Source organism: Pteropus medius, unplaced genomic scaffold (genome assembly GCF_902729225.1).
Source record: "Pteropus medius unplaced genomic scaffold, Ma_sr-lr_union100, whole genome shotgun sequence".
NCBI classification, from domain to species: Eukaryota; Metazoa; Chordata; class Mammalia; order Chiroptera; family Pteropodidae; genus Pteropus; species Pteropus medius.
Window position 1 is genome coordinate 18,050,550 of NW_024340849.1, and position 27,537 is coordinate 18,078,086.

At 42.9% G+C, this 27,537-nt stretch overlaps 2 protein-coding genes and 1 pseudogene across 7 annotated transcripts in view; 1 reads left to right on the forward strand and 2 right to left on the reverse strand.

Moving 5' to 3' along the window:
* Positions 1-22,798, reverse strand: part of LOC120585245 (uncharacterized) — a 32,165-nt gene extending 9,367 nt beyond the window's left edge. Inside the window, exon 1 of the mRNA XM_039841618.1 lies at positions 21,492-22,798. Coding sequence (XP_039697552.1) covers positions 21,556-22,470 — 915 coding nt within the window. The 5' untranslated portion in view covers positions 22,471-22,798 and the 3' untranslated portion in view covers positions 21,492-21,555. The remainder of the gene's footprint in view (positions 1-21,491) is intronic.
* MAPK4 (mitogen-activated protein kinase 4) overlaps positions 1-23,408 on the reverse strand; it is a 146,962-nt gene extending 123,554 nt beyond the window's left edge. For 2 of the 6 annotated variants that reach the window (XM_039841571.1, XM_039841542.1), the window contains exon 1: positions 22,672-22,690. The gene's annotated coding sequence lies outside the window, so the exon portion shown is untranslated. Of the gene's footprint in view, positions 1-22,671; positions 22,691-22,934; positions 22,955-23,112 lie in introns of those variants that run through there. The other 4 variants (XM_039841562.1, XM_039841580.1, XM_039841534.1 and 1 more) reach the window with 4 other exon arrangements.
* Positions 3,051-3,169, forward strand: LOC120591351 (uncharacterized; annotated as a pseudogene).
* Positions 23,409-27,537: the final 4,129 nt, after the last annotated feature.

The window sequence follows — 27,537 nt, forward strand, 5'->3', positions numbered from 1 at the left end:
CAAATGCATCATCCCCCTCCCTCTGCACAGCGCACAGCAAAGCTTTGCAGAACTCCAAGGACAACAGAATCGCTAATCTGCACTAGAAATTTCCCAAACGGCATAACATTATTCCACTCCTATGACATGTCTGTGTTTACCTTTCTGCTCTAATTTTAGTGCAGCAAGAAAGCCCATTAGTTGTTATTGAGAAAGTTTCCTTATTAACTTGCCTGAAGTGCCCTGAGCTGGATTGATGGGTCCACAGAATTGCTAAAAGGCCCTTAGCTGTGCCCTTCCTGATCAGCTCTGATCCACGTGGGCATCAAGGAAGTGCTTCAGCAGCTGACGCGAGGGCTGCCCTTAACCTTCTCCTACGCGATGCTCAGGGCCGTGAGTGAATGAGCTCAAATCCCCTCCTGAAAGAATGCCACTATTAGGGCTGGGCAAAAACGAGTTTACTGGTGGTCCCTCCACTGGCTGCTAAGATCAAGTTTTTACACCACTAACTGAAATTCAAGTTAAAAATGCCTATCTTTGTACATTAACTTTATGACCATAGCCATTATTACGCTACTAACAGGAGCTTTAGTCCCAAGAATTACTCCTTCCTCATCTGAGTGGGCCGCCATTCCCTGGGCATTAGGATAGGCATATTACAAGCTGGAAGTGTAAAATGTAGGAGAAAACATGGAAATAGAGGGTGTCGGTTTGGTTTGCCACTCTTTGACCAAATTCATAACATTTCTAGATTTCTTTTTCCTTCTCTCTGCAAGGAAAGAAGAGCATTCTTGCTCAGTGTTATCTCATGGAGTTGCCATGAAATGAAATGTAATAATGAATCTGAAAGCTCTTGGCAAAAACAATGAGCTCTACAAATATGTTGGCAATGCAAATATGCAGGTGAGAGGACAACCACACAGAATAGAAACTCCAGCTGTGAGTTCTCTGTTAATTGCAATTTGAATTCCTGTACTCAGTTCTCTCAATGCAATTAGGAGCTAACAAAAGCTTGCTCTGGGAGTAAGAATGTGGTTGGATGGATGGACTGAAGCTAAAAGAGAGGACCATTTTCTAGCCACAAGAAATTGAAGAAGTGCATATTTGACCATATTATTTGGATTTGAATCATAATTTAGCTCCAGAAGGCTCTGGACACACCATTATCATGACATTTAGGGTTCATTTTTTTTTCTACCATCTAATGAGCTAACTTTTTGGCCATTTCTCCATATTTTTTCTCTATCCATAAATGTCTGTCTGAATTGAGTTTGGGTTAGATGCATAAAGTAATCTTTAGGACCAAGGACATGATTCCTGGAGCTACAGGCAGGTCCCAGAGAGGAGCCCAGATAGAGGCCTGGATGTCAACAGGTAGAGAACTCATGCTCCAGGGCTGTTCCTCCACCTTATTTTCACATTGGGCTGAACCTGCTGTTCTTGAATTTTCAAAAACGTCTCATGCACACTTGGTGGATTTAACAGACAGTCTTCTTTGTATCTGTGGAGATACAGAGTAGTAAAAATGTCTGAGTTTCTCTTAGCAAGCAGACAGATGAACATTCTTGTGGTAGACAAGCTCCCAATTTGGCCACCAACAACTCCCGTCATTGTATGTGCATGCCGCCCAGCACGTCAAGACGTGGGATCCATTTCTCCTATCTGTAAACCTGGACTGGCTTTATAACTTGCTTGATCAACAGAAGGTGGTAGAAATGATGCTCATTCTGAGACTTTTGAGCCCGAGTCTTAAAAGAACTGGCAACTCTGTTTACTTCCGCAGAAGCCAGTCTCTACGTAAGTCCAACTACTCTGAGACCACAATGCTGTGAGGAAGCCCAAGCAAGACGTACAGAGAGACCACACAGAGGAATATGGAGGCGTAAGACAGGTGAGCAAAGCTTTCTTGGTCCTTCTGGCACAGCTCAACTCAGTCAGCTGTTGAGAGCAGGCAAATGAGTAATCACATTTGATGCCACAAGCAACAGAAGAATTGCCCAGCCAAGCACTGCCCAAAGTACACAATTATGAGAAATAATAAGTTGTTGTGGTGTTAAGATACCAAGTTTTGGGGTGGTTTGTTATGCAGCAGTAAGTAACTGAAACAGCAATGTCTCTTCATTCCACCACAAAAAGAGCACTTGGAAATATTGACATAAATGACATCATTGGCCACCTAGACAAAGAATTCCAAACACTTCTGTACAGCAAATAGCTAAAATTTTGCACTCAGCAGCAGTTTTGGGCAGTTCAGTAGTCTGTAGTGTGATCCTACTCCTACTTCACTTGATAAACACTCTGGAAGCATGTCCCATACCTTCACATAGGGGCTATACTTAATGGGACTCCGGGAAAGCTCTGGTGGTGCAGACTTAGAGGCCTAAGCTCCAGCTCTCACTCGTGCCCTTTGACTTACTCCAAACTTTGGGCAAGGCATTCAATCTCTTCTGCCTGTTTCCTATTGATAAGATAGAGATAGTAACGCCTGCCTTATTTACCCTACAGACTTCTTGTAGTAACCAAACGAAGTAGAGAATGTTAATAAGCTTTGAAAGGTATGATGCATCGTTTTCTACCAGCTGTCATTTCGTAACTGTTTGTTTTCAGATTGAAAATTTCTAAAAGACGTATACATCTCTCTCAAAAAATAAAAACCTGCAATTTGAGGATGCCACCACCATATGGCAATGGTATATAGACAGAGCCCAATAAAAAACCCAACAGTAAACATTAAATAAAAAATAACAAGTTTCATAATCCCAAGATTATGTAGAAATAACTTGCCAGGAGTAACTGTACTGAAGTCTTTATAATACCCTAGTCAATAACAGTTGTCAGACTATATATTCTGTAACTGAGGATCCCAACTCTTTCCCACCCTCAACCTACAGGCTCATGGAGTTCCCCAGAGCAAGCCCCAAGCCAACCACATGGGGAATTGAGTCCTTAGCAGAGGATGTACTCAGCCATCTCTGCTCATCCATTTGGTCAGACCCAGGAGCCATACTTTATGTGATGGTTTAAAATATGTTTAAAATCTGTCTGACACTCCCTTCAAAAGGTAGAACATAGTCTATGGCCATGCCATCCTGAACGCGCCCGATCTCATCTGATCTTGGAAGCTAAGCAGAGTCAGGCCTGGTTAGTACTTGGATGGGAGACCGCCTAGGAAGACCAGGTGCTGTAGGCGTTAAAAACAAAAAAAAAGGTAGAGCATAATTCCCCTCCTCTTCAAGTGTAGGCTAGACCTCATGACTCACTTCCAATGAAAAGAAAGAAAATGGTACTGACAGCATGCAACTTCAGGGTCTAGGTCATAAAAAGCACTGCAACTTCCTGGTTGCTCTGTCTTGGATCACTTTATAAGTAAAAGCACTAGTATATTTTTGGAACATTGTGAGGACCCAAAATGAATATACAAACTATGACCCTTATTGCCCACAGAGTGAAGGATGCATTTAGCAGTCCCACTGGGCATAGACAAGGCAAAAAGTCCCACAAACAGTATTTGATAGATACTGGAAAGGTAGATGTGTTGGATATGGAGTTGATTCGGAGCCGAGGGAAATTCAGGCACCTCAGTCAAGCATCAGTTATAGAACATCTACTGCACAACAGTAAGCAAAACAGAAAGCAAGAGGATGGTAAAAAAGAAGTTCTGTAATTGCTTTACATTCTTGCCCTTCAGGTTTGCTATGTATCTGAAGAGACAATGTCACTAGAGAATAAGACAGTTTTATATTCTAGTGCTGGTCCACTGAGCCGGGTTGACAGCAAATACCATGAAAGAAGAGAGAGAGGAGGCAGAGGTCCCCTCAAATGACCCAAGAACAGATTTCCAAGATGGTACCCACTGTTTGACGCATTTCATTCGGAAACGAACAGCAGATAGAATCAGGAGAAAAGCAGCTCTGCTGTGAGCAGCCAAAGGTCAGTAAAAATCCCCTTGGATATCTGGCCAAACATTGTTAGCGACCCTCTAGAAAGAAACTCCCAGTTGGGCCTTGCCATTAGCAATATGCTTGGACAGCCCTCGGTGAGGCATTCAGGATGTGTCTCTTTGGACAGCATCTCTCTTCCCCTAAACAGCGACAACCAGGACAAACATGGGCAATGGATCACACCCATTACTCTCTGCTCTTGCCCACTCTTCCAGTCTAAGGCAGGCTGCCGGCTCTCTGTCTTGCACTTTGCCTCTCACATCTACTGTGCTGGTTTGAAGGAACAAAGCCACCTTGACATAGGTCACCTATCGATTTTGCTGCCTTTCCCTCAGAGCACAGACTGCTCACTGATGCTGGTCATCGGTCTATTCAGTGTGACCAGTGCATCCCCAACAGCAGCCTACTCAGCCTTCTGAGGAAGCCCCTACCTCAGCCAAAGGTGAAACCCCACAGCCTGAAGGATGAAGGGGTGCAACGGGGGAGATGAAACCAGCAAAAATGCCTGGGAGGCTCTCTGGGTGCTGATGAGACCTGTTGGAATCAATTTTCTCAAGAGCCACTTTTTGGAGATGTATCAGTTATGGTGTGATGAAGAGCCCTAGGAGGGGAACCACAAATCAAATTTTCATTACCGGGTGAAGTGAGAGGTGCCACAAGTGAAATCCATCACTGCTGATTTTTTTAAGATGGGCCAGGGACAGAGGACTCGCTCCCCCACCTCCTTCTGCCCTTGTCCTTCCTCCACAGTTAGCTCACCGCAGCCGTGTACGTGATTTCCTTTATGCACAGCTTGTTTCCCCACAAAGTGGGTCTTATCCGCTTTGGACATCCCAGTCCCTCCATCATGCCCAGCACAACCGCCATCTTTAGGGGGCTATGAATTTGCTAGACTGCCCTGGGCGAGACCACCAGCCCCACTGAAGGGCTGGGAGATGGGGAGATGCAGAAGCCAGCAGGTGGCTGGGCTATGACTCAGGGTTTGTAATCTGTTCTCAAGGTAGGAGATGGAGAGGGAAACATGACTCTCAGCCAGAATCAAAAACTAAAACAATATTTTTAAAAATTTAGAGATAAACAGATGCACAACATGTAGAGAACATCGCTCACTGACCTCATCCAGGCTGAGTAGGGGGGCCTGCTCCTGCATTTTTGAGGCTCCAAGGTTGCCTTTAACATTCATTCATTTTAATTTGATTTTCCTTGAAAAACAATATCTGTGTAGGGGAGCACTAGGATGATTGCCTGGTTCCACTCTAAAAGCACACACAGTAGATGCTTAAAAAGCCAGTTAATGCACCCACTGGAAATGGTTTTGAAAAGTTTGAAACACTGAGCAGAGGCAGAGGGTGATGTAAGGACAAGATGATGTAAAGGTCACATCCTCCGTGGCCTCACCCCTTCCTAGGGGGACTCTAGTGACAGTCCCCTGGGTCTCTTGCAGGCACACGCTCCCGCCACTCCATTTTTTAACTTGTAGGTAAATCTGATCATGTTACTCAACCTGCTTAAAATCCCTCAACGACTCCCCTTGCTTTCACATCAGCCCAGGCTCCTCCACAGTGTCCTCTCCCTAGGTTCTGGCTCTGCCTATCTGTCCTGACTAAACTTCCGTCCCCATCAAGCTCTTTATTCTAGCCACCCTAAACCACCTGTGGCTCCCCATGCCAGGCTTTGCCCGTGCTGTTCTTGGGTGGAAGTGCCCACCTTCTTCACCTGGCAAACCCCCAGTCATACTCCGAGATTCTGCCCTGGCATCACCCATTCCTAGAAACCTCCTCTGAGCCATACTTCCTCTTGCCCATGAGCATCCCATAGAAGCCCTGTGCTCCCTCTACAGAAGACTAAAGGACCAGTACTGTGGCTGTCCCTTTACTGGTCCATCACTCACCCGCCCCAGACCAGCTGCTTAGTGAGCAACCGTATCTTCCTCTTCCTTATCACAGCAAAGCTTGCACAACGCCTAGCATGTAGTAGGTGTTGCAAAATTTGTTTAAAAATCAATTCATCTAAGTCTTAGAGTTGAGTGGAAAGTCATTTCAATTCTTGGTCTTGACATCAGTAGGTAGATTTGCAGCAATCCAACAGTGTCCTCTCCCTAAACAACACAGGTTATGCCACCCCTGTCCTTCCTTCTTGAGCACGGGTTCTCAAAGGATCATCCCTGGGCCATCTACATCAATATCACCCGGGAAGATGTTAGACATGTAAATTCTCGGGCCCCACCTAATCCTATATAACCAGAAACTCTGGAGACTGCCCCTGCAAGCTGTAGTTAAACGTGCCTTCAGGGAATTACGATGCCCACTCAATTCTGAGAACCAGTGCCCTAGTGCCCTAGAGCCTTCAAAGACCATTAGAAGCAGTTCAGATTCAGCTGCAGTGAACAGCTCTGCCTGGTGTTTTCCCCTTTTCCAGGTTGGTGGAGCCTCTCCACAGCTGAAAGCAGCTGCATTCGCCAGGGCCAGATGCGGAAATACTTCCCTCCCCATACCCCTTGTAATAAACAAGAATCACCTAGGGAACAAAGGAAACTAGGCGACACGTGCTTCGTGCTCCAGAGAGTTCTCACTAACCCTGGGCAGTGGGCAGGCTCTCAGCAGAGGCTTGCTGCACTGTACAGAGTTCACCTCGGGCTAAATCCACCACCTTGATCTTATGGGAGCCAGTTCCTGGTTATTTTTCTCCAAAGAACAATGCTGGACACATCAGAAGTGTGCGTGGCAGACAGATCTGCCACTCATACCACAGGCAGACATAATAGAACAGAGCAATTAGAAAGATCTTGGCTATTAGCTTCTCTGAGAGTGCCACTGGTAGCCACAATGAAGGCAATGGTCATGAGCTGAATTCATTAGGTTTTGTAGCCTGCCTCACCCAAAATGACAGCATAATATATTCAGGCCTACGGAAATGCTCAAAGAACCAGAAATGTACAACTTTTTAGCACTGACATGTCTTATAAACCCTTCTATATATCTTTCATTTCATACTTAGTCATTTTTATTGAGCTCCCATTATGCACATGGTAAGCAGATTTTGCTCACTAACCTGGTGGTTTGCAACCTTGGCTGCTAGGATCATATGAGGAGCTTTGAAAATATTCTTAGGCCCAGACCAGACCCCAGAATCTCTGGAGTGGGACCCAGGCATCAGTTTTTTAAACTCTCCAGATGATTCCAATGTGCAGCCAATTTGGGGAACCATGGTTTTAATTAATATTGATGTCTGGACTCTACCCCAAATGACATAAGTCAGTCTCTGAGGCTGTAGCCTGAGCACGGGTGTATAACATGTGCATGCACACACATGTGGTATACATATGCATATGTATGCATGTGTGTATATGCATATGTATATGTACCCATGTGTGCATATATATATGCACACATATGCATATATATGTACATACATATATATCTACTCACATGCATACTTATACACATGCATACATGTTCATATACATATAGAGTCTCCAGGTGATTCTAATATGACCAAAGTTGAGAACCACTCCATAGACCATTGTTTCTCAAACTTGTCTGCACTTTACAATGATCTCTAAAAATTCCAAAGCTCAGGCCATTCCCCAGACTCATCGGATCATAAGCTCTAGGGTGGTCAGCTGGGTACAGGCACCAGTGTTTTTTGAGGGTCCCTAGATGATTCCGATATGCAGACAAATCTGAAAAGTGCAGCGCAGATGCTAACCTCCAAGACAGTGAGCTCTGTTTTCTGCTATTTTACTCTAACTCTCCTACAGGACTTACCTTTCCTATTTGTTAAACCAAATTGAATTTTTAGAAACATCTGTTATCACAATGTCCTTTACAAACCATGTGTAGTGGAGCTAGTGCCTCGTAGGACTGCAGGGGTTGGCCCAAAATTATATTTCATGAAACTATTCTACTTCCTCACTAGCGAATGCTATCCAGGACTCCCACTGTCCCCACATTTTGGGAACTGTCTCCCTCTTTGAAATGTCTTCTATTCCTCCTCTGGATGGCTTCAGACAAAAATATCTTTCCAGCTCCCTTCTCAGCATGTTTGAAAACTAGAAATAGCTTTCGAGCACTCGGGTGCCCAGGGGTGAATTGAGAAATTGGAGGGCTCTCCACTCCTTGCTGAAGAGGGGGATAGCTAGCTTTTTCACCAGACCATACAGGGCTCGCTCACATTTTAAGAAGCCAGTAGGTAAGACAGAAAACACTGTGAATTCCTCATTTCACAACTTTGATGCTGTGCACCTTGATTTGACCAACAAATGTGGATGATTTTACTCTATAACAAAAGCACATGGTTGGGATACTTCTCATTTAAAGGATTCCTACTGTGAATCCTTTTGTGGAAATGCTGATGTTTATATAGCAAGTTTGCTTTAAAAAGAGGTACGCCTGCAAAATCATTCGTTAAAACTTGGAAAAATAAGCTCAATATCTCTTCTTTTTGAGATTACCTCTTCACAGTTGGAGTTTTAATTCAGTGTGACTTATTTTTTGCTAGCAATGACAGTTCATCTAAATGCTTGATAACCAAGAGAATTATTCTCTGTAATAATTATTGCAGCAGGAGGAAGGCTAGGCTGAAAGTTAAGAGAACTGGGCTCTGTGCGCCATGTCAACTCTGATTCCCTGTGTGATCTTGACCAAGTTATTTGATCTTTAGATTCCTCATTTATAAAACCAGAGAATAAATACTTGCAAAGATGGTTTTCTTCCAGCTCAAACATCATGTGGTTCTAATTCTCTTGCGGACAATAACGTTAGTCTTGTGGAAATGGCTACGTTTATTAGTTTGTTTACCTAAAAATAGATAATTATTTGGGAGAAAGTATCTTGAGTATCCAATTTCATAAAGCAAAAATTAAATAACTAAGACATGCACCATGATGTACTAGACACAGTAAGCCTACAAAAAGAAAAGAGACAGCTTGTGCTGCTAAAATTAATGAGGAAAACAATTATATAGCTAACCATGATTTAAGACAGAGTGAAATAGATGCTATGGCTATAAAACCAGAGAGGAGGCATCTTGCAGTGTTTAAAAAAGAATGTCCAGAATAAATAGTAAAGTTCTTTCTATCAGGGTTAAAGGAACACTGAACTTGGACTCGAACTTGGGTTCTAGTTCTGGACTTCTCAGGTAGTGACTACGTCATCGCAGACAAGCCAGCCATCTTCCCCAAGGTTACATCTTCCCTCCACCCCCCCGTAAATAGGAATCATCAAATACTGACCCAACATACTGAACAGGGGCACTGGGAGGCTCAAAGAAGACACTGCCGTGAGAGAGCACTATAAAACGCTGCATGATGTAAGTTGCATAAAACCATGGAGGATATATATAACGTATGCTAAACATGTGTTCCTATAGATTTTGATCTGATGATTCATAAAAAAACAGAATTTCCACCGAAAAAGGCATCCAGAGGTTAAATTCAGAACTGCAGGATCTCATATATAGTGGCATCTTTTCTTTTCCACCTTCTTAATTTTTCTTTATTTATTTACTAATTAAAAATATGTCCTTATTTTTAAAATGAAATAATCGAATAGGGGGTAATAATCCTAACTCATTTTATGAGGCCAATATTATCCTGATACCAAAACCTGGTAAAGATAACACACAAAAAAGAAAACTACAGAATAATATCCCTCATGAACACAGAAGCAAAAATCTTAAATAAAGATACTAGCAAACCAGAGAGAAAGGAACTCTTATACACTGCTGGCAGGACTGCAAATTGGTACAGCCACTATGGAAAACGGTATGGAGGTTCCTCAAAAAACTAAGAATTGATCTACCATATGATCCAGCAATCCCTCTACTGGGTATTTACCCCAAAGACTTAAAAACATAGATCTGAAAAGATATTTGCACACCAATGTTCATAGCAGCATTATTCATGGTGGCCAGGACATGGAAGCAACTGAAGTATCCTATAATAGATGACTGGATAAAGAAGCTGTGGTACATATATATAATGGAATATTATTCAGCCATAAGAAGAGATGAAATACTGCCATTTGCAACAACATGGATAGCAAAATAAGCCAGATAGAAAAAGTTGAAAACCACATGATTATCACTTATATGTGGGATATAAACCTAAAAGCAACAAATGAACAGGACAAACAGAGATTCGTGGTCATGGACAATAGACTAGTGGTTACCAGAAGATAGCGGAGGAAGACGGGGTAAAGCGGATCAAATATGTGGTGACAGAAAGAAATCTAGTAACTAGGGGAGGTGAACACACAGTGTAAACATATGTATGCCTTACTGTTGAATTATACAGCTGAAACTTATTGGATTTCGTTAATCAAGGTCACCATAATAATTAAGAAGTAGATATTGGCTGGAAAATAGTCACAGCGATGTAAAATACAGCAAAGAGAATATACTCAATAATACTGTAATAACTATGTATAGTGTCATGTGGGTATTAGACAAATTGGGGGATCACACTGAAAATAATATAAATGTTTAACCACTATGCTGTACACCTGAAACTAATATAACAGTAAATGTAAACTATTAATTAAAAAATAAAAATAAAAATAATTGAAAAAAGTAATTGAAAAATAAAAAATAAAAATAAATAAAAAAAGAATTGTGAAGTTAGAATATAATTTTAAGATAAAATTATTACCAATTCACCAAAAGCTCTACTTTAAATGACTTGCCTTGATAGGTGATGAATAAAATTTCATTAGAAACAAAAAAAAATGTTAAATAATAAAATAAATAAAAATGAAATAGTATTAAAAAAATCATAAAATAAAAATAAAAAATCCTTTAACCAGCTACTTCTTGCTTTACCACTACTATGTCTTACGTGTCTTTACAGAAAAAATACTTATGATTACCCCATCATCATAACTGTATATGTATATGCTCCTGCATCTATAGATGTATAGCTTCTTTTTTAGTTCTTCACTACTGGAAAGGTCTTATTTCAAATAATCTCAGTTTAAGGCGATATAGTTTTAGATTACTGAAATCTGACATTGCTTTTAGTGGTGATAATTAAATCACGCCCTTATAATTTCTTACCAATAGGAAAGGTGGAAGACAAGAAGATTATTTAATATGTTATGGAAGCCAAATCCTAAATTCAGAAGTGTCAAGCAAAGCACTGTATTATTTGTTGGTTAAATAAGAGAAAAGTCAGCTGTTAAAGGACTAATAGGTCTTTGGTTCTGGGAATCAGCTTCTGAATAAATTGAAGAGAGAAGCCAAAGGATTTTTAGTGCCTCTTGCTCCATAAATGCATTTCAGGTTCACTTTCAAAGACTGCTCATATAAAAAGGGGTTTTCAGGATTAACAAATTCACTGAATAACTTTCGAAGAATGAAAGCATGCACAAAAATTTGGAAAGAAGATTTAACCTTTTAACTAAAATACTTTAATAATAAACTAAGAGCGTTCTCACATTAAATTCACACTCCCCATCATCCTTCATCCAGAAACCCCACAAAATAATGACCTAAGTCTTTTATTTGTCTTTAGTCTCCATTCATCTCAAAAAAAAGATGGTTAAGTAGAATAAAACAAACAGTTATTTAGGTCACAACATGCCCAGAACTATTTACCAGACATATTCTCACTCATAGTGTAAAAAAACTGTCTCTCTCTTTGTATGTCCTAAAGTTCTATCATTTTGATAGCACAGATTTCACTGGCTTTATTGCATAGCTGATGGGTGGGTTGTTAAAGCCCTGAGTCCTATACAGTGGGTATTGGTCAAAATTTTTTCATTTTTCTCTCCTCTAATCTTGAAAGCTCAAACCAGTTCACTGCAGTTATTCCATTCTGATATAGTTCTCACCTCCTAAGTGCTTTACTACAATCAACTTCCTTATTCTCCTCTTAAAATCGTTTCAGATTTCTGAACTTCTCATCCCTTTCTTTCTTTTGCAAGAGCTATAATGCTTTACTGTTCTCGGTCCTCTAAAAAGTTCTGCATTCTTGGTAAAAGATACCATTACCACCATATCCCGAAAGCAATGTCCTGGTCTCTGTGACAAGTAAAGGAATTTGCTCAGCTAACTTTGAACTCCTTATGGCTCTCATATATGTTACTGAAGTTGCAGTGTATTATCTCTTATGAGCAGATAAAATGGTCTCAAAAAGGGTTGGAAAAAACTTCATGTAAATGGAAAATTTGACAGTAGAAATATAAAATGACCTTGATCTTTAGAAAAATCAGCTTAAGAGCCTAAGTCACTGATAAAGAAATTTGGCTTGGACCTAAAGTAAATCATGCTAGAGGAATTAACTCACTTAGTTTCAGGCTGAAGAGTTTTCAGACATCTTGGTCCATAAATTCTTGGGGCTGGTGGGGTTCTCTAGTAATCCTGCCTCCAAAAATAATCATGGACAGGCACATTTTCTGGGAGAATAGAAAATTTGCTTCTTCAAAATGAATTGTCACTTATCATTTCTTCCAAAGGGATCAGTCCCGATCTAAAACGACCTGGGAGTGATTTGTTCCTTTTAACAGTTATTAAAACCTAACTAGAGGATTTCTATTTCTAGCGATAGGTGGTCTAAGGTATATATAGTCTTTCCTTTGTGTGAAATACTGTAAAATTAAAATTAAAATCGTGCAATACATAAAAGGTATGAGGTGGTCTCCCAAAAGTTGGTAGGGAGGCCCCCCAACTTTTCCAGGGGGCAGATCCCTGCTGCCCATACCTTCCTTCACTTTGGCCAATGGCTACACACCTGAAGGGCAAAAGAGAACCCATGGTTCCCTGTACAAATAGCAATTTTCTGAGGGGACAGCCCTGAGGTTTCTAGGGAGAAAGGTACCCCAAAATAAAAATAAGAGTGCCCTCAAAAAATCCTGTGGAGGCTCTGGTAAGGTAGTGGAGGAGGTCTCCCACCATTCCATACTCCTTGCCAAACCGCTACAAACTCAGCAAATATATTTTTCTCATTGTTAATTTCTCTGGCTTCATGAAAGTTGGACAAAAACATCTATGAGACTCGGAGCAAGGTAGGGGAAAGTAGATTTGGCTGCTGATCCTGAGAACACATGGGTAAGCACGTGCCTTCTAAAAGCTGGAAAGGGTCAGAAAGCTCTTGAAACATTAGATTTAAGAAGAGTACCCTAGAAAGGCCATCCTGACTCCTGAGCCTGGACACGATAGTTCTGTCTCCATAAGGGCTAGTCTTGGCCATGGATGAGAAATTTTGATTTCCGCACTGAATGGAAGGAATCTTACCTCACTAAAGTATAGCCTAATTGTTTTACTTCCTAACAGTTGCCGAAATAGAAAGCCTCTTCCTCCCTCATCCCATCCTGTGGTCCTCAATTCCTGCCTTCCTCCAAGATGGTATGGGTGAGAAGGAAAAAGCCAGATGGAGATTTATGACTAATGGGACTCCACATACCACTCCTGCAAGGTCACCTGCCTTATTAAGAAAAGCCTAAGGAATTAGCTTTTTCTGTACAGAGAAAGATGTCTAAATGTAGATGTGTCCAGTTTGTGGGAATTTGTTCTTCCCAACCTCCGCTTTCCGGCTGCGACCAGGATGACATATTTCAAGTGGATGGAGAAAGTTCTCTAGTCACGAGCAGACGAAGAGCAGCTGATGTTTCATGTTCCTCTCCTGTCAGTCTCTAAGATAGATCAGGCTTACTTCTGCCTCCTTCTAGTGAACTGGATAATTCGAACCAAATTTCCCAATGATCACAACAAAGATACCTGGATGAAATATTTTTTAAAAATTCTTCCTAAAAGCATCAAAGAACTAACGAGAATAGGGAGGGACTTCAGGCTTAAGATCTGGGAGTAAGAGATCCAGAGAAGTGGGCCTGGGTATTAGGGACCACTTTTACCCAGGTCGGGGGACTGTCAGTCCAAAAGAGGAAGCTGAGCAGTACTCTCAGCAGCCTCACAGGGTCAGGGCATCCCTAGGGTTAAGGCCTGGTAAACTACTTCACTCTTCCGGTTAGGACCCCAAAGAGCTAGATCCCAGGAATAAGAGAAAACAAAACATAAACTAGCCTGGCTTCGTGTCATCTGGGTAGCCTAGAAATCCCCAAACCCCCAGATTCAGCCAGGATTGCTGATACCCCAAAAAGTCTGCAAAAGTTATTTAAAATCCTCTCTAGAACTTGTCACTTTTATTATCATTCAAAGCCTTAAATTACTGTATTTCATCAATCTTAAAAATCACTAAATATATCATGCACTATTATTTTAAGTACCAGTGAAAGGGAGAAATACTACCAACTATAAATGCAAGTCTCCAGCAATCGTAAACCGTATCTGAATTTCAGAGATTAGAATGTGAAAAAAATGTACATCTTAAAATTCATGATGTGGTATTTATGCAAATATTTTTTCACACAATATCTAGCACACTTTCAAAGATAACCACGTACACAAGGAGATATGGCAACATAAATATGAATCAGCAAACAATAAAGAAGAGATAAACACATAAGTATTCCAGATGGAAAAATTACCAGATACAAAATGTGAAACAACTATACTTACTATGCTCCAGAAGATAAAAGTTGGGCTTAAAAATTTCAAAACAAGGAACCAGGAACTACATAAAGTTATACTAAAGATTTGAAAAGAACTAGAAATTCTAAAACTGAAGTTAAGAATGCAACAGATGAATTTAATTGCAGATGAGATACAGCTGAAGAGACACAGTGTGACTTAAAAGATGTGTCAGAAGAAACTATTAGAATGTAGCTAGGATCGAAAATCCAGAAGAGGGGGTAAGAGAAAGAGAAGATACAGTGAAGAAGTGTAAGATAGTAAAATTACTTTACACTGTAAAGTTCTCCCAGAAATAGGCAGTAGAGTTAGGAGGAAGTCACTAATATTCCTAAGCCCACCCAGCTCCCTCAAAGACCAACTACACAACTGAGGCAGGTCACTTTAGCAAAGACCCACAAGTAGTATGACAGTGGTTAAAAGCTGCAAAATTGTGATTTATAAGAAACATGTATTTGGCCATTCGGATGAACAAAATATATTTCTCACATACATTTGGTCTTAATTCACGTCTTTGGTTCCCAGCTCACGGCTCCCGAAATCCTTGGAATTTCTTGAGCAATAAGAGCAATGGGATCATCTTTTGTCAAAATATTTAGTTTCGTCTTCGGATATGAAATCACTTCACAGCCAAGGCGAAATGGGTGTCTTGTTATTTATAACAAGCTCCACACCATCATCATTGGGTTTACGTCAATGAAGGTGACTTTTGGAAAGCTCCTAAGGATGGGGACTGGTTGCCAGAGGAACCAAGTATAAATAGACGGATGAAACTTGCAGTCCCATCCCCTGAGTTCTGGGGAGGGGAGAGTGAATGGAGGTTAAAATCAATCGCCAATGGCCAATGAGTTAATTAATCATGCCTGTGTAATGAAGCCTACCTAAAAACCCAAAAGGAGGGGGTTCACAGAGCTTCCAGGTTGAGAAATCAAAACACTGCCACATGCCAAGCTCCAAACTCCACAAGGAGAGAAGCTCCTTTGTCCGGGACTAAGTATCTCTTCAACTGGCTGTTGATTTGTATCCTTTACTATCCATCATAATAAACAGGTGATCTAGGAGTAAACAGGTTTCCTGAATTCTGTGAGCAGTTCTAGCAAATTAATTGAACCCATTCAATCAGGGGTTATGGGAACCTCTGATTTATAGCCAGTGGGTCAGAAGCACAGGTAACAACCTGGGCTTGGGACTGACATCTGAAGTAGAGGGGGTTCTTGTAGGACAGAGTGCTTTGCCTGTGGGATCTGATGCCATCTCTAGGTAGGGTCAGAATTCAGTTGAATTGTAGTTCACCTGGCTGGTGTCTGAGCATTGCTTGGATGTATGGGGAATCCCCGACAGACATATTAGAATAGGTGACCAGAACCCTTTTTAAAGTATGTGTGATTATGGTTATTTTATCTTTCGATGCAATGCTCTCCTCATATAAATAGATATAGTAACAGTACCCATTTCGTAAGCTCACTGCACGTTAGCTGGTCCCAAGGGGAGAGTGCTCCTATCCATCTAAACTTGCCTCAGGAACTGAATGGGCAGCTCCACCACTATGAACAAAACAGTTTAGCCTGAAACATAGCCCTTGAAGTGTTGGAATTCTGGAACATTAAGGTTGGATGGAAGTCTTCATAAAATATCCACGTGATCAGAGGTTTATTGTTTTTTTTTTAAAAAAAAAAATAATGGGTCCTCTGCATGCAGATCAACTTTTTTAGTAAACTAAATGTAAATAGAAAAATAGATAATTAACAGAAAATATAAGCAGGTAACAATTCTATAGAGAAATGTTTAACCATAATGGTAACCAAAATGAAAAAGAAAGCAACAATGACATATTTTTCATCCTATCAAATAAACAATTAAAAAAAAAAAAGAATCTAGCTATGAATGATGTGGTGAAATTATTTCCAGTTTTGGAAGCAATTTGTTAACATGGTGTATTCCACCTTTGGGTGAGTAATTTCACTATCTGGGAATGTATACTAAGAAAACAATCCAAACTGTAGAAAAAAGCATGGACACAAAGTTGCTCATTGCAATGATACAGCAATGAGAAATTGGGCAGGAACAATGTCCCCTAATACCAGAATATTGTTTTAAGTTGAAAGGCTTCTGAAGTATTGAATTTGCATAAGTCATTAAAAATATTTACGAAGAGTTTGTAATAACATGGAAATTGTTTGTTATAATATTAACTGAAAAAAGATAAAAATTAATATGGGATGATCTAAATTGTGTTTTAACAAGCTGAGAAAAAACATTAAAAATAAACATAGCAAAATATTATTGGAAAAAATATATATATATCGATCACAGAAAAGATTTTAAAATTATTCTTTCTACTTTCCATAATGAATATGTATTACTTTCCCAAATAGGAAATGTTTTCATTCTAATTAGTTACTGTAAAAATAAAAGAATAAAGAAAGGTTGATTTTTAAAATTAAATTAGATATAATTGACATATTAGTTTCAGGTGTACAACACAATGAGTCAATATTTGTATGGACTGCAACATGATCACAATAAGCCTAGTTAACATCCATCACCACACAGTTACAATTTTTTTCTTGTGATCAGAACTTTTAAGATCTACTCTCTTAGCAACTTCCAAATACATAATACAGCATATTACCTACATTCACCGTGCTATACATGAGAAGTTTTATGAAAATCTCATCCTGCTAATCCAACTGTTTCAATTTGCCCACGGTTCTTTCCCGTACCACCCGTATGCACACACACCTCTGGCATAGATATAATCAGTTTGAATCGCTTAGTTCTATCAGGATTAGATGACCTAGAAATGAGACAAATTATCAAATGCTTTTCCTGCCTGGACCTCCCTTTCACCAACATGCTCTGGCAACTAGGAAGATGGAAAGGTACTCCAGCATCATGGAGCATCAAAGGGAATGGGACAAACTCCAGACTCCTTGCTCAGCCCCGGCACTAACCTTTGTGTAAACCTGGCAAGCCACCTACTTTGCCTCAGCCTCAGTTTCCCCGTTTAGACAATGAGGCAAGAAGAGCTGCTCACTGAGCTCAAAGATCCCTTACAGGTCTAATCTCTGTGACTCTGTATAGATTTAATCCAAAATCTCCAAACAGATCTGGACTCTTGAAAAGTTTTATCAAAATCAAATCAGTTTAAACAGAAATAGAAAACTAGCTATTTTTTATATCCCACCTACAGCGAATCTTCTTGTATAGAGTCTTTCTATTTTTGTTCAGTCTACACATTGACATATTGAGAGATCAGCCTCACCTACAGCCAGGCAAATTTAGATACTAAAGCAATAACCCTAGCACTCTCTTTTTCATTGAGGAAAGGCCGATTTAGATTAAGGGAAAAGACTGTAAATGAATGAAAAGTCTGATAAATAAAGGTTTTTTTGTTTTTTTTTAAATAAGTTTTATTATTTTAAGTCTTTAAGTCCTTGAATTACTTACCCACCCCCATCCCCAAAAGGTATTTCCTATCTGGCCTATTTCAATTCAAGGAAAAATCTTATCCTAGGCTCAGATTTTCCTAAATAGAAGTTTCAATCAATAAAATTTTATTGGAAACTTTTCAAATACCATTATAGTGACCTGAAAAAAAAGAGTTTCATTCACTTTCTAAAGTAGTAACGGGCATGGAGCCAACCTCGCCTACAGTGTGCATTAAGCTACTTCTATCCACTAGTGGAACTCGTGGATTCCCCTGTAAACCTTGAACTAACCTTGGCCCTTGTTCCATCCTACAGAGATGCTACTGACGTTGGCCTAGACTTTCTGAAGATTCAGAAGTTCTTATTTTCGATGGCAGATTTCACAGAAGTACAGGTTACGCTATATTTAACAATTCTATTTTGATCCCTCCCTCTGTTTAACTCAAGTCTTTGAGAAGCTTCTCTAATCTCTTGCCAGTCTTGGTAGAAGAAACTCCATATTTTCCTATTCCTGCAGCCACAGCCGTCCTGTCACTCCCTAAATCCTTTTTTGAGAGGTAGCTTTACCTGAAGCTAATGAAGCTGAAACCTCAGAACCCCTCTTTTATACAGGGCCCTTCCAGGCCTGAAAGGGGCCCTAGCAACGTGTTCACTTGGTCATTCTGTCCTTCCCTTAAAGAGGACCCCTCAGGTTACATAGTGTCTTGTCCCACCAGAACTGGATCCTCTCCTGCCACTTCTCTCACCCACTGAGATTTTTGTTGTGTCTCAAAAGACTGACTTAATGTGATGACCAGATTAGAATATGTGGCCTAAAAAAGGTTGTTTAGTCTGATTTATGAAATTATTCATTTGGGAAGTTCTACAATGCTAATTACACATTTACTAAGTCACTTTTATTAAAAAAGAACCAAGTTACATTAAATAAGACCTCTGTCAGAAAAGTGGGGATAGTTATACAGCATAATACGTAATAACCAATACCCCTGAGAACACTGTTTCTCAATCAGCTGTGATTTTGCTGCCCAGGGGACATTTGGTTGTCACAACTTAGGGAGGGCGTGTGGGGATGCTACTGGCATCTAGTGGGTAGAGGCTGGGAATGCTACTAAACATTCTGCAGTGCACAAGACAGCCCCCATGACAAAGAATTATCCGGCCCACAGCATCAATGGTGCCCATGTTGAGAATCCTAACCTTAAAATAATGGACATGCTAGGATTCTGTCTAGAAAACGATTAACCTTTAAAGACTAGAAGGCCAAGATAATAGGTAGCTCATGCAAAACTGCTATCTCACGTCAACCACCACACCATGTTAAAAAGCAATACAGGCTCCAGACTTTCATGGGTCATGGGACTGCAAGGACCCTTGCCAAGAGTGGCTACGTGAGGAGGTGGTAGCATAATTTCAAGAGCACCAGGAAAGGCACTTTGCCTCCCCAATTACCTCCCACACCCACTTGTCTATGCTTGAAGTCCTCGCATGGTGGACAAAGCCTTTCATTCCATAATGAGGCTTAATGTGCAAAGACCTCCCCCTACCCCTGAAAAGAGAACAGTGACCTACATTCATATTCAAGAGGAAGATGACAGATTGTTTTTCCCCAGAGTTTTTGTACCATGAAAGGCTCTGAGTGGCTGAAAGTGGTGGGGAGGAAAAGAGGACAGGCCCCAGTGAGGTAGGGGAAGGGTGAAGACACGGACAATACAAGGTTCTGAAACAAATGGCATCTACTTCACAGACGAATGTCACCTACTGCACAGACTACACCTGAGCCTGCAGTGAGAGAACAGTGCATAAAAAAAAAAAAGTCACATTCTCGTCCTTCAAGATTACAATCAAGTTCATCTCAGGTGAAAAAAACTCCAAGAATGCTTGAAAGAATGGTAGGGAGGCAGCGCTATCATTGCAGCCAGAATGGCAGCTGGAACAGGAGACAAGGACACTCACCAGCTGTGGGATCACAGTGAACCCCAAACTGTGCTGGGTGAAGCCCCTGTCCCACACACACACATACACACACCTAGCAATGTCACGGACACATAGCAAAATGCTCGGGCAGGGCCATCATTGTTGAATGAATGGCAACTATTCCAGATGAAGCAGTCTGAAGATGCTTTATTTCTTCCTTCACACCTTTGCTTTATACCATTTCCCTCAATTTGGGAGGAAAAGTCTTGTCTTTTTTGTCTGTCTGCATCTTGGTCCATCTTGCAAGTCCAGTTTATGTTTTCTCTGTGCATTTTTTATTTTTATCTCCCTTGGCTTTTCCTCTCTTAGGTAAAGAGCCTCCAAATCATTCATCTCCTGCCTACTGTATTTCCTATGTATCTTTCATAATGGGCCTACTTCTTGAAAAGATGTGAGGAGGGCTTTCAAGTTTATAAAAAATAATATCGTGTAGTTTTAAAAGAATTTAAAAGAGAGATGAGAAGTAATTTTAGAAGAAAAAGATCATTGTATAAAGAAGCTAGGATAAAGCAGTTACCAGGAATTGCTGGAGGCTAAGGTAAAAAGATAAACACACTAGACATATAGCAAGTTCTTGTTCTCTGATAAAAGGAAAGGTACAATTCCATGAGGACAGAATTTATTTTCTGACATTAAATTCTAGGAGGAATTTGCTCCTGGCTTTTCATGTATGCTGTGTAGTCACTTTGTGTGTTTATCTCAATAACTCTGTGAGGTCCTTTAGAACAAAGACCATGTCTTAGACTATATATGTCTGATAACAGCCTATATACATAACATTATAACTGCTCAAAAATTTGCCAATAGACTGAAGACCCACAGTTTTCTTGCCAATCTGGATATTCCAGTGTATCTCAGGACCTCAAGCTTATCCGAGTAAAAGAACAGTCAAATCTCTTAGCAGGAAGGACCCTCAGACAACTTGATTCTGCCTCTAGGTCCCCAGCCACCTCAACAAGATGTTAAAAACACTCTCACTCCGATTGCTGTCACCAGTTTGGAGCTGGGAGTTGAAAGGTCCACGCTGGCCCTATCTTCATGCTTCACCCTCCCCAACTGCTGATTTAGTTGACTGTCCTTTGCTATCTTTCTGTCCCCACCACAGATTCTCCATCCCTTTGAGTGGCAGGGCTTTGCCTTATTAACTAACCTTTGATTCTTTGATACCAGCACAGTGCTTTGCACAAAGGAACTGCCTTCTTTCTCAGTGTAAGGAAACTGAATTGGAAAGGGTCCCCCAGCAGGCCTTTCCATTGTTCTGTCCTGCTCACCTGGACAAACCCTCCCGCTGTAATGTAGAAGCTCTTCCTATACCACATAAGCAGTCCAGAAAAGTTAAAATGCAGGTTACTAAAGGAACTGAAGTCTCAAGGGTCCAAAGAATTATTCGCTCACCCTTGTCTGTTTGCCCTGAAAGTACACTGGGCAACCCTCCAGAAAAAAAGAAAAAAAAAAACAAAAAACAAAAACTACTCAGTAGGTGCTCAGCAAATACTATTAAAATAAGGTCACAGCAAAGCTCTCTTGAACGTAAGTACTCAATAAATACCTCTTAAATTGAAAAGTTTGTAACACATCTACTTTGCACATAGTAAGTGTTCGATAAATATCTTTTAAATGAAAATGATCGTAGGACTGCTACCTTGCAAACGATGGGCTCCCTGTAAACGGCTGTTAAATCGAATAGTAGCAGATACACTCGCTCCTTAGAGAACCCGGGCAGAGGTGACATTAATCAAATCCCAGGCAGAGATCCTTGAATGGAGATGCACGTCCCGAGGTAGCCAGCGCTTTCGAGAGTGCTGGGGAGGCGCGTGACAGTGCGCGGCCGCGGCGGACACCCAGCTCTTTGGCGAGCCGCAGACCCACTGCCCGCTCGCCGGCACTGACCAGCTATCGGGACCCACTCCCCACCCAGGGGCGGGAAACGGCCACCGCCTCCAATTTTCGCCTTGGAGCCGCACCTGGAGCTCCCGCCATGGCCCCCGCCTGGGGCAACCGCCCATCCCAGCTTCTCCCCAGATTCCGGAGAGTTGCCGGCAGAACAAAAGCAAACGCCAGCCGGGCTTCCGAAGGCTTTTCTGATGCAGAGCAGCCCGGGGCAGAGGCTGGGGGAGCCGCCCGGACCGAGCAGTGATGTCAAACTCGATCCTCCGCAGGCGGCCGCCCGCCCTCCCAGCAGATTCCGGCCAGGGTTTACCCAGCCGGGGACAGCGGCGGGGCTCCCTCCCTCCCTGCTCTCTCGGGCTCCCGCCCCGAGCCCCCGCCTTGGGTCCGCGGAGGGGCAGAGTGGGCGCCTCCGTCGGGGGCGGGGGGGGCACTCCATGAACCCTGGAACGAGACGAGATAGAGAGGAGGACAGGGCAGACACCACAATCGAGATTCACATATGAACTCACAGTGCACACTGCCCCTCGGCGCCCCAAAACGCGCCAAACTGTCCCTTGGGGTGGGGTCCCCTCGAGGCACCCCGTCCCTATATTCTCCTCCGCTAAACACTCTCCCGGGGAGCCCCGCGGCAACCTTCCCATCCCAGCCCCCGACCCAGGGACAACACCGGCGTGCTGTCCGCCGAGCACGGGGTCACAGGGGGCTCCCGGGGCTGTCCCGCGGGGAGACATCCCACGGCTCAGGAAACTCGCTACTTTCGTATTTGCTCGGTTTCTTGTTTTTGGATTTTTTTCTTTTTTAAGCTGAGGTGGGGGTTCAGAAAGCAGGGCGGCATCATTTTCCCCCTTCTCCCTGGCTTCTCCCGAGCCGGCAGAACTCCGCGGGGAGCAGGCAGCGGGAAGAAGAAAGCCGGCGGAGGGGGAGCCACTTACCCGCGGCGGAGCCGAGCGCGCGGCGGCCGGGCGCGAGCGGCGCCTTTGTCTGCGGTCGCGGCGCCGGCGCGCTCGGCCCGGCGGGTCCCAGCCCCGGCGCGCGGCGAGCTCCCGCGGGCGCCCGGACAGCCCCGCTCGCGGATCCCGCTCCCGCTGCGGCTGCGGCTCCGGCCCGCGCCCGCGCCCGCGCCGCCCCGCGCTCGCCGCCTCCGCCGCGGCTCCGCCCCGAGCCGGGCCCCGCCCCCGGCCCGCGGGACCCCCACCTGCTGCGGCGAAGGCGGCGGCGGGCGAGAGGGACACTGGCCGTGGGCTGCCGCCTGGCCCGTGCGCCCCGCCTCCCCCTGCCACAGCCTCCGCGCCGCTCCGCCGCGCGGTTCCGGGGCGGGGCGCGCGCAGGGTGGACGGGCCCTCCCGACCGAGCCCCTTCGGCGTCAGCCTCACCTGAGCGGATCCCGGGTCCCGCCGTAGCTTGGCCTTCCTGCCTGGGCGCACGCTCTCCAGAGTCCTCCGTCACCTTAGAAGCTCGTCCTCACTCCTGCCCGGGGGAGGGGGCCCCTCGAGCTCTGTCCAGGAGGGAGGAGGCGGCGGGAACCCGGGTCCTCCTCAGCTCGGGCCGAAGTCTGGCCTCCCCGCTCGGTCAAACCCCCGCTGCTGCAGCGGCCGGGGGTGAGCACGCGGGAAGGAAAAGGGGCAGACGGGGACCAGGTGGCCGGTTTGGAGCCGAGCGGGCGCGGGGCGGCGCGGGGCGGCGCCGGGCCTGGGGAGACCTGGGCGGACGGGAGGCGGGAACCCGACGGAGGATCCAGCGGGCGCAGAGCGCACGTGCACTGGGCCTGAGCGCGCCCTGGTCTCAGAGCCCGCAGCCTGGACTGTGAATCCGTGCTCTCTTGCACTGGCCGGGATAAAACTAACGGAAGGGGACCAACACTTCGGAAGCCAGAGAAAAGGGAAGAGAAGCCACCATCCCCGAAACCTGGTAATACCTGGTGTTTAGGTGGTGCCTTCTAGCAAATCCAAAGTGATACACTTTAGTTAGGTGTGTGCACCCCGGTGGAATGGTTGAGGGGCCGCTTTTCTAAGCAGAGAAAAATATGATGACCCAAATATTGTATAATCGGGTCACTAGTGGGTTTAGCTGCCCATGAGCCCTCCCTGCTCCCAACTCCCAAAACATTCAGAGAGAGACTCTCACTTTGACACTTCATAGGGTCTGCTGTGTATGATGGTCATTTCTATGTCATTCCCCCATCCACCTTCATTCAGGGCCTGGAACAATTCCAGGTGCATAATAGGTGCTCAATAACTTGAAAAAATTAATGTATGAATCCTATTACTGTGCTAATTGTAACATGGGCAAAAATATAAAGATCGTAAATTGTGGGATCCTACTGGAAAATGCACAAAGTGGGTAGAGGAGTGATGGCCATATGAAAGGTAATAATGTTAGCTGTAATCGAAGATACAATCGCTATTAATCATATATATATAGGTAGTGGGTTAAGGATTACGTGCTAAATTAGAGATAGCAAATGGATGTTTAAGGCATTCCAATGTATCTTCCCCAAAGAGAATATTTTTAACATTTTGCTTCTTTACAAATAAGTATTATCAGTTCAGCAAGTATGCATAAATATGAAATGTGTTGATTTATTCATTTTTATAGCATCTCTTCTAGGAAGGAAGAAGAAGAAGCCCCAAGGATGCTCATTTTATTCAAAAACGCGAGAAAGTCAAATGTCCCACCACATGAAGCCCAGTAGGGTGAGGGTGGGGTGGTGGGAATGCAGAGACTGACCCAGGAGGACACCAGAAAAGCTCCAATCTCCCTCCTGGGTGTTTTAGATCAGTATCTTGGGTCTGTGAAACTGCTCTTGGGAGCAATGCTCTTGTCCATGGGAGATAATTCATCTCTTCCATTTGGCAACTGAGAAAATGTAATTTTCTCTGTGTGATGAGCGTGAGTGAATGGCTCATGCATAGTGAATGGCCATCCTCCAAATTGTAGAACGAGGGCGTGAAATCTGCATTTTAATATCAGAGTCCATTGCCACACAATGCCAGGAGAATGAATGGGAACTGGGATATTTATCTAGGTACTCTCCATCACATGTACATCACATGGGGTTGGTCTCTTATGGATGCTGCTATCAGGAAATGGATCATTCCTTATTTTTTTCCCCAAGGGAAGATTCCTAAAGAAATTGCTGGCGTAGGTAAAATCAGTCAGCAGAAAATAACCATACAGAGCCCCGGGGTTTGAGAGGGTCACCAGGTCATTTTAGGACTTATTTTTTTTTCTGAGAGAAAAAATGTACCAGCATTTCCACACTGCCGATGACTAGATATCACAAGCTGTACCTCAGAGGCTAGGCCAGGGGTACCAACATCTGTGGTGCTCCTGGAGGACATGAAGGCAGGGAGTTGCTGCATTGAGCAGGAAAGTGCCATGCCTACCTTGCTTACGATATTAAGATGTATTTTTTAAAATATTGCTGATATAGACCGAATGTTTGTGTCTCCCAAAATTTCATATATTGAAATCTAATTCCCAATCTCCCTCCTGGGTGTTGTTTCACAGACCCAGATACTGATCTAAAACACCCAGGAGGGAGAATGGTATTTGGAGATGAGGCCTTTGGACGGTGATTAGATCATGAGAGTAGAGCTCTTAGGAATGAGATTAGTGCCTTATAAAAGGGCACAGGTTGAAGACAGTAGTCTAAGAACCAGGAAGTCAGTTTTCACCAGACATCAAATCTGCCAGCACCCTGATCTTGGACTTCCCAGCGTCCAGAATTGTGGGAAACAAATGTTTGTTTAAGCCACTCAGTCTATGATATTTTTGTTATAGCAGCCCAAATGGACCAAGACAATGGTGCTGGCCAAATTCATCTCTCACGACACCCATTTTTGACTTGGGTCTAGGTGGAAGAGGGGAAGCAACTTAGACTTATTAAACACAGTTTTTCCCCACCCCACCTATTCTACTCCAAGGAGGACTTGGCATCAAAGCCAGTGACTTTACATGTGGCCTCCCTCCCAGAGGTAAGAACTGATTATGTTTTAAAGAACCAGCGAGCCATGACTTCTAGGAGATGGAATCACCACAGCAGGGGCACATAAATAAGCTTGTGCCAAGCCAGGCGTCTTGCTCTCTCTCTTAGGTTGCTCTCTTTTAAGAGAAGTCTGATCTCTCTCTGTCTCTCTGTCTCTCTGTCTCTCTCTTTCTCTTCCTCTCTCTCTCTCCCTCTCGATCTCATTTTCTCTCACACATACCCCTTTTCTTTCTCTTCTCTGTTCTCATACGTGCACCCCCTCTGGCTGGGAAGGTGAAACAAGCATGGAATTATTCTAGGTCTAGAAATTAGAAGTAACTCCATCTTCGCTTTCACTCCAGGCAGCTCTGGAAATGCCTTTTTCTCATCAGCAGAGAAATGAGATAGATCTAAGACACGGGCATAGATGTGGGGGAAGGAAGCAACAGGCTCTCAGGATGCTCAGTTTTAACTATAGGCCAGTGATTTCAAACCTACATGTTCACTAGAATCACCTAGGAAATCTTTAAGTACACTGAGAAAAAGAAAGCAATAGTTGACAACAATGACCCGCTTTCCAACGTCTGGCCCCATTTATCGTATTCTGCCTTCCATCTTATTGTAGGTAAGTTGTCCCTGCTCTATCTCAAGTCACCCTCCACTAGTGTGCAAGATCCCATTCCCTCTCCCTTATTCAAATACATCGCTCTTTAAATGCTCTCCTCTCTCATCGCTCATCAGTTTTTCCTCCTTGCTAGGTCATAAGCAGCAGCTTTCAAATACAGTTTAATGTCTCCCATCTTTAGAAAACAAAACAAGAAACAAAAACAGAAACTCTTGACTCCATTCCTCTCCAGCCGCTTTCCCAATTTTCTGCTCTTTACAACAAACTTCAGCAAAACAAAACTTCTTCTATCTCCAATTTCTCTCCTCCATTCTCTCTAACCCAGTCCAGTCATCTCTGCATGGAAACTGCTCTTGTCAAGGTCATCAGTGACCTCCATGTTTTTAAATCTAATGATCAGTTCTCAGGCTTTATCTTACTTGATCTACACAGCATTTGACATAGTTAATCACACTTGTCTTTTCTAAAATACTTTTCTCACAGTTGGCTCCCAGGACGCTTCTGGTTTTTATTCAACTTTACTGGCCCCTCAGGGAACAATAAGTGCTAGCAACACACAACAGCACAGCAAAGAGCATACAAAATAGAAAAGTACTAGAGCCATTTCGACCATATTCAGAAACAAGACAGATATGCTTGCTATAATTGTACAACTGAAAACTTTAGACTGGTAATTTTTTTCCTTTTTACAAAACTACTAAAATTACTAAAAATGTGGTAACATGGCTAGAAATAGTAGAAAGTTTAAACAAAACCAAAAGCTGTTTTTTGAAAAAAGCAATAAAATATGTAAATTCCTCATAAGCCTAATTAAGGAAAAAAGAAAGAAAAAAATGAATATTATCAATAAAAAAGGTAATATAAGCATAAATTCAAGAGATATTCTAAAAATTATTAAAGAAAATTAAGTGTAATTCTCCAGTGAGACATTTAAATTAGTTGTTTTTATTTTTTATTATCAGACACTGTGCATGGAGCTAGTGGGAAGATATATATTAAATATTGCCATGCACCGCATAATGACATTTAGTTCAAGGGTGGACCACATATACAATGGTAGTCCCATAAGATTATAATGGAGCTGAAAACTTCCTACTGCCTAGCAATGTCACAGCCATCATGAGGTTGTAGAGCAACCCATTACTCATGCGTTTGTGGTGATGTTGGTGTAAACGAACTTACTGCACTGCCAGTCGAAATATGGCA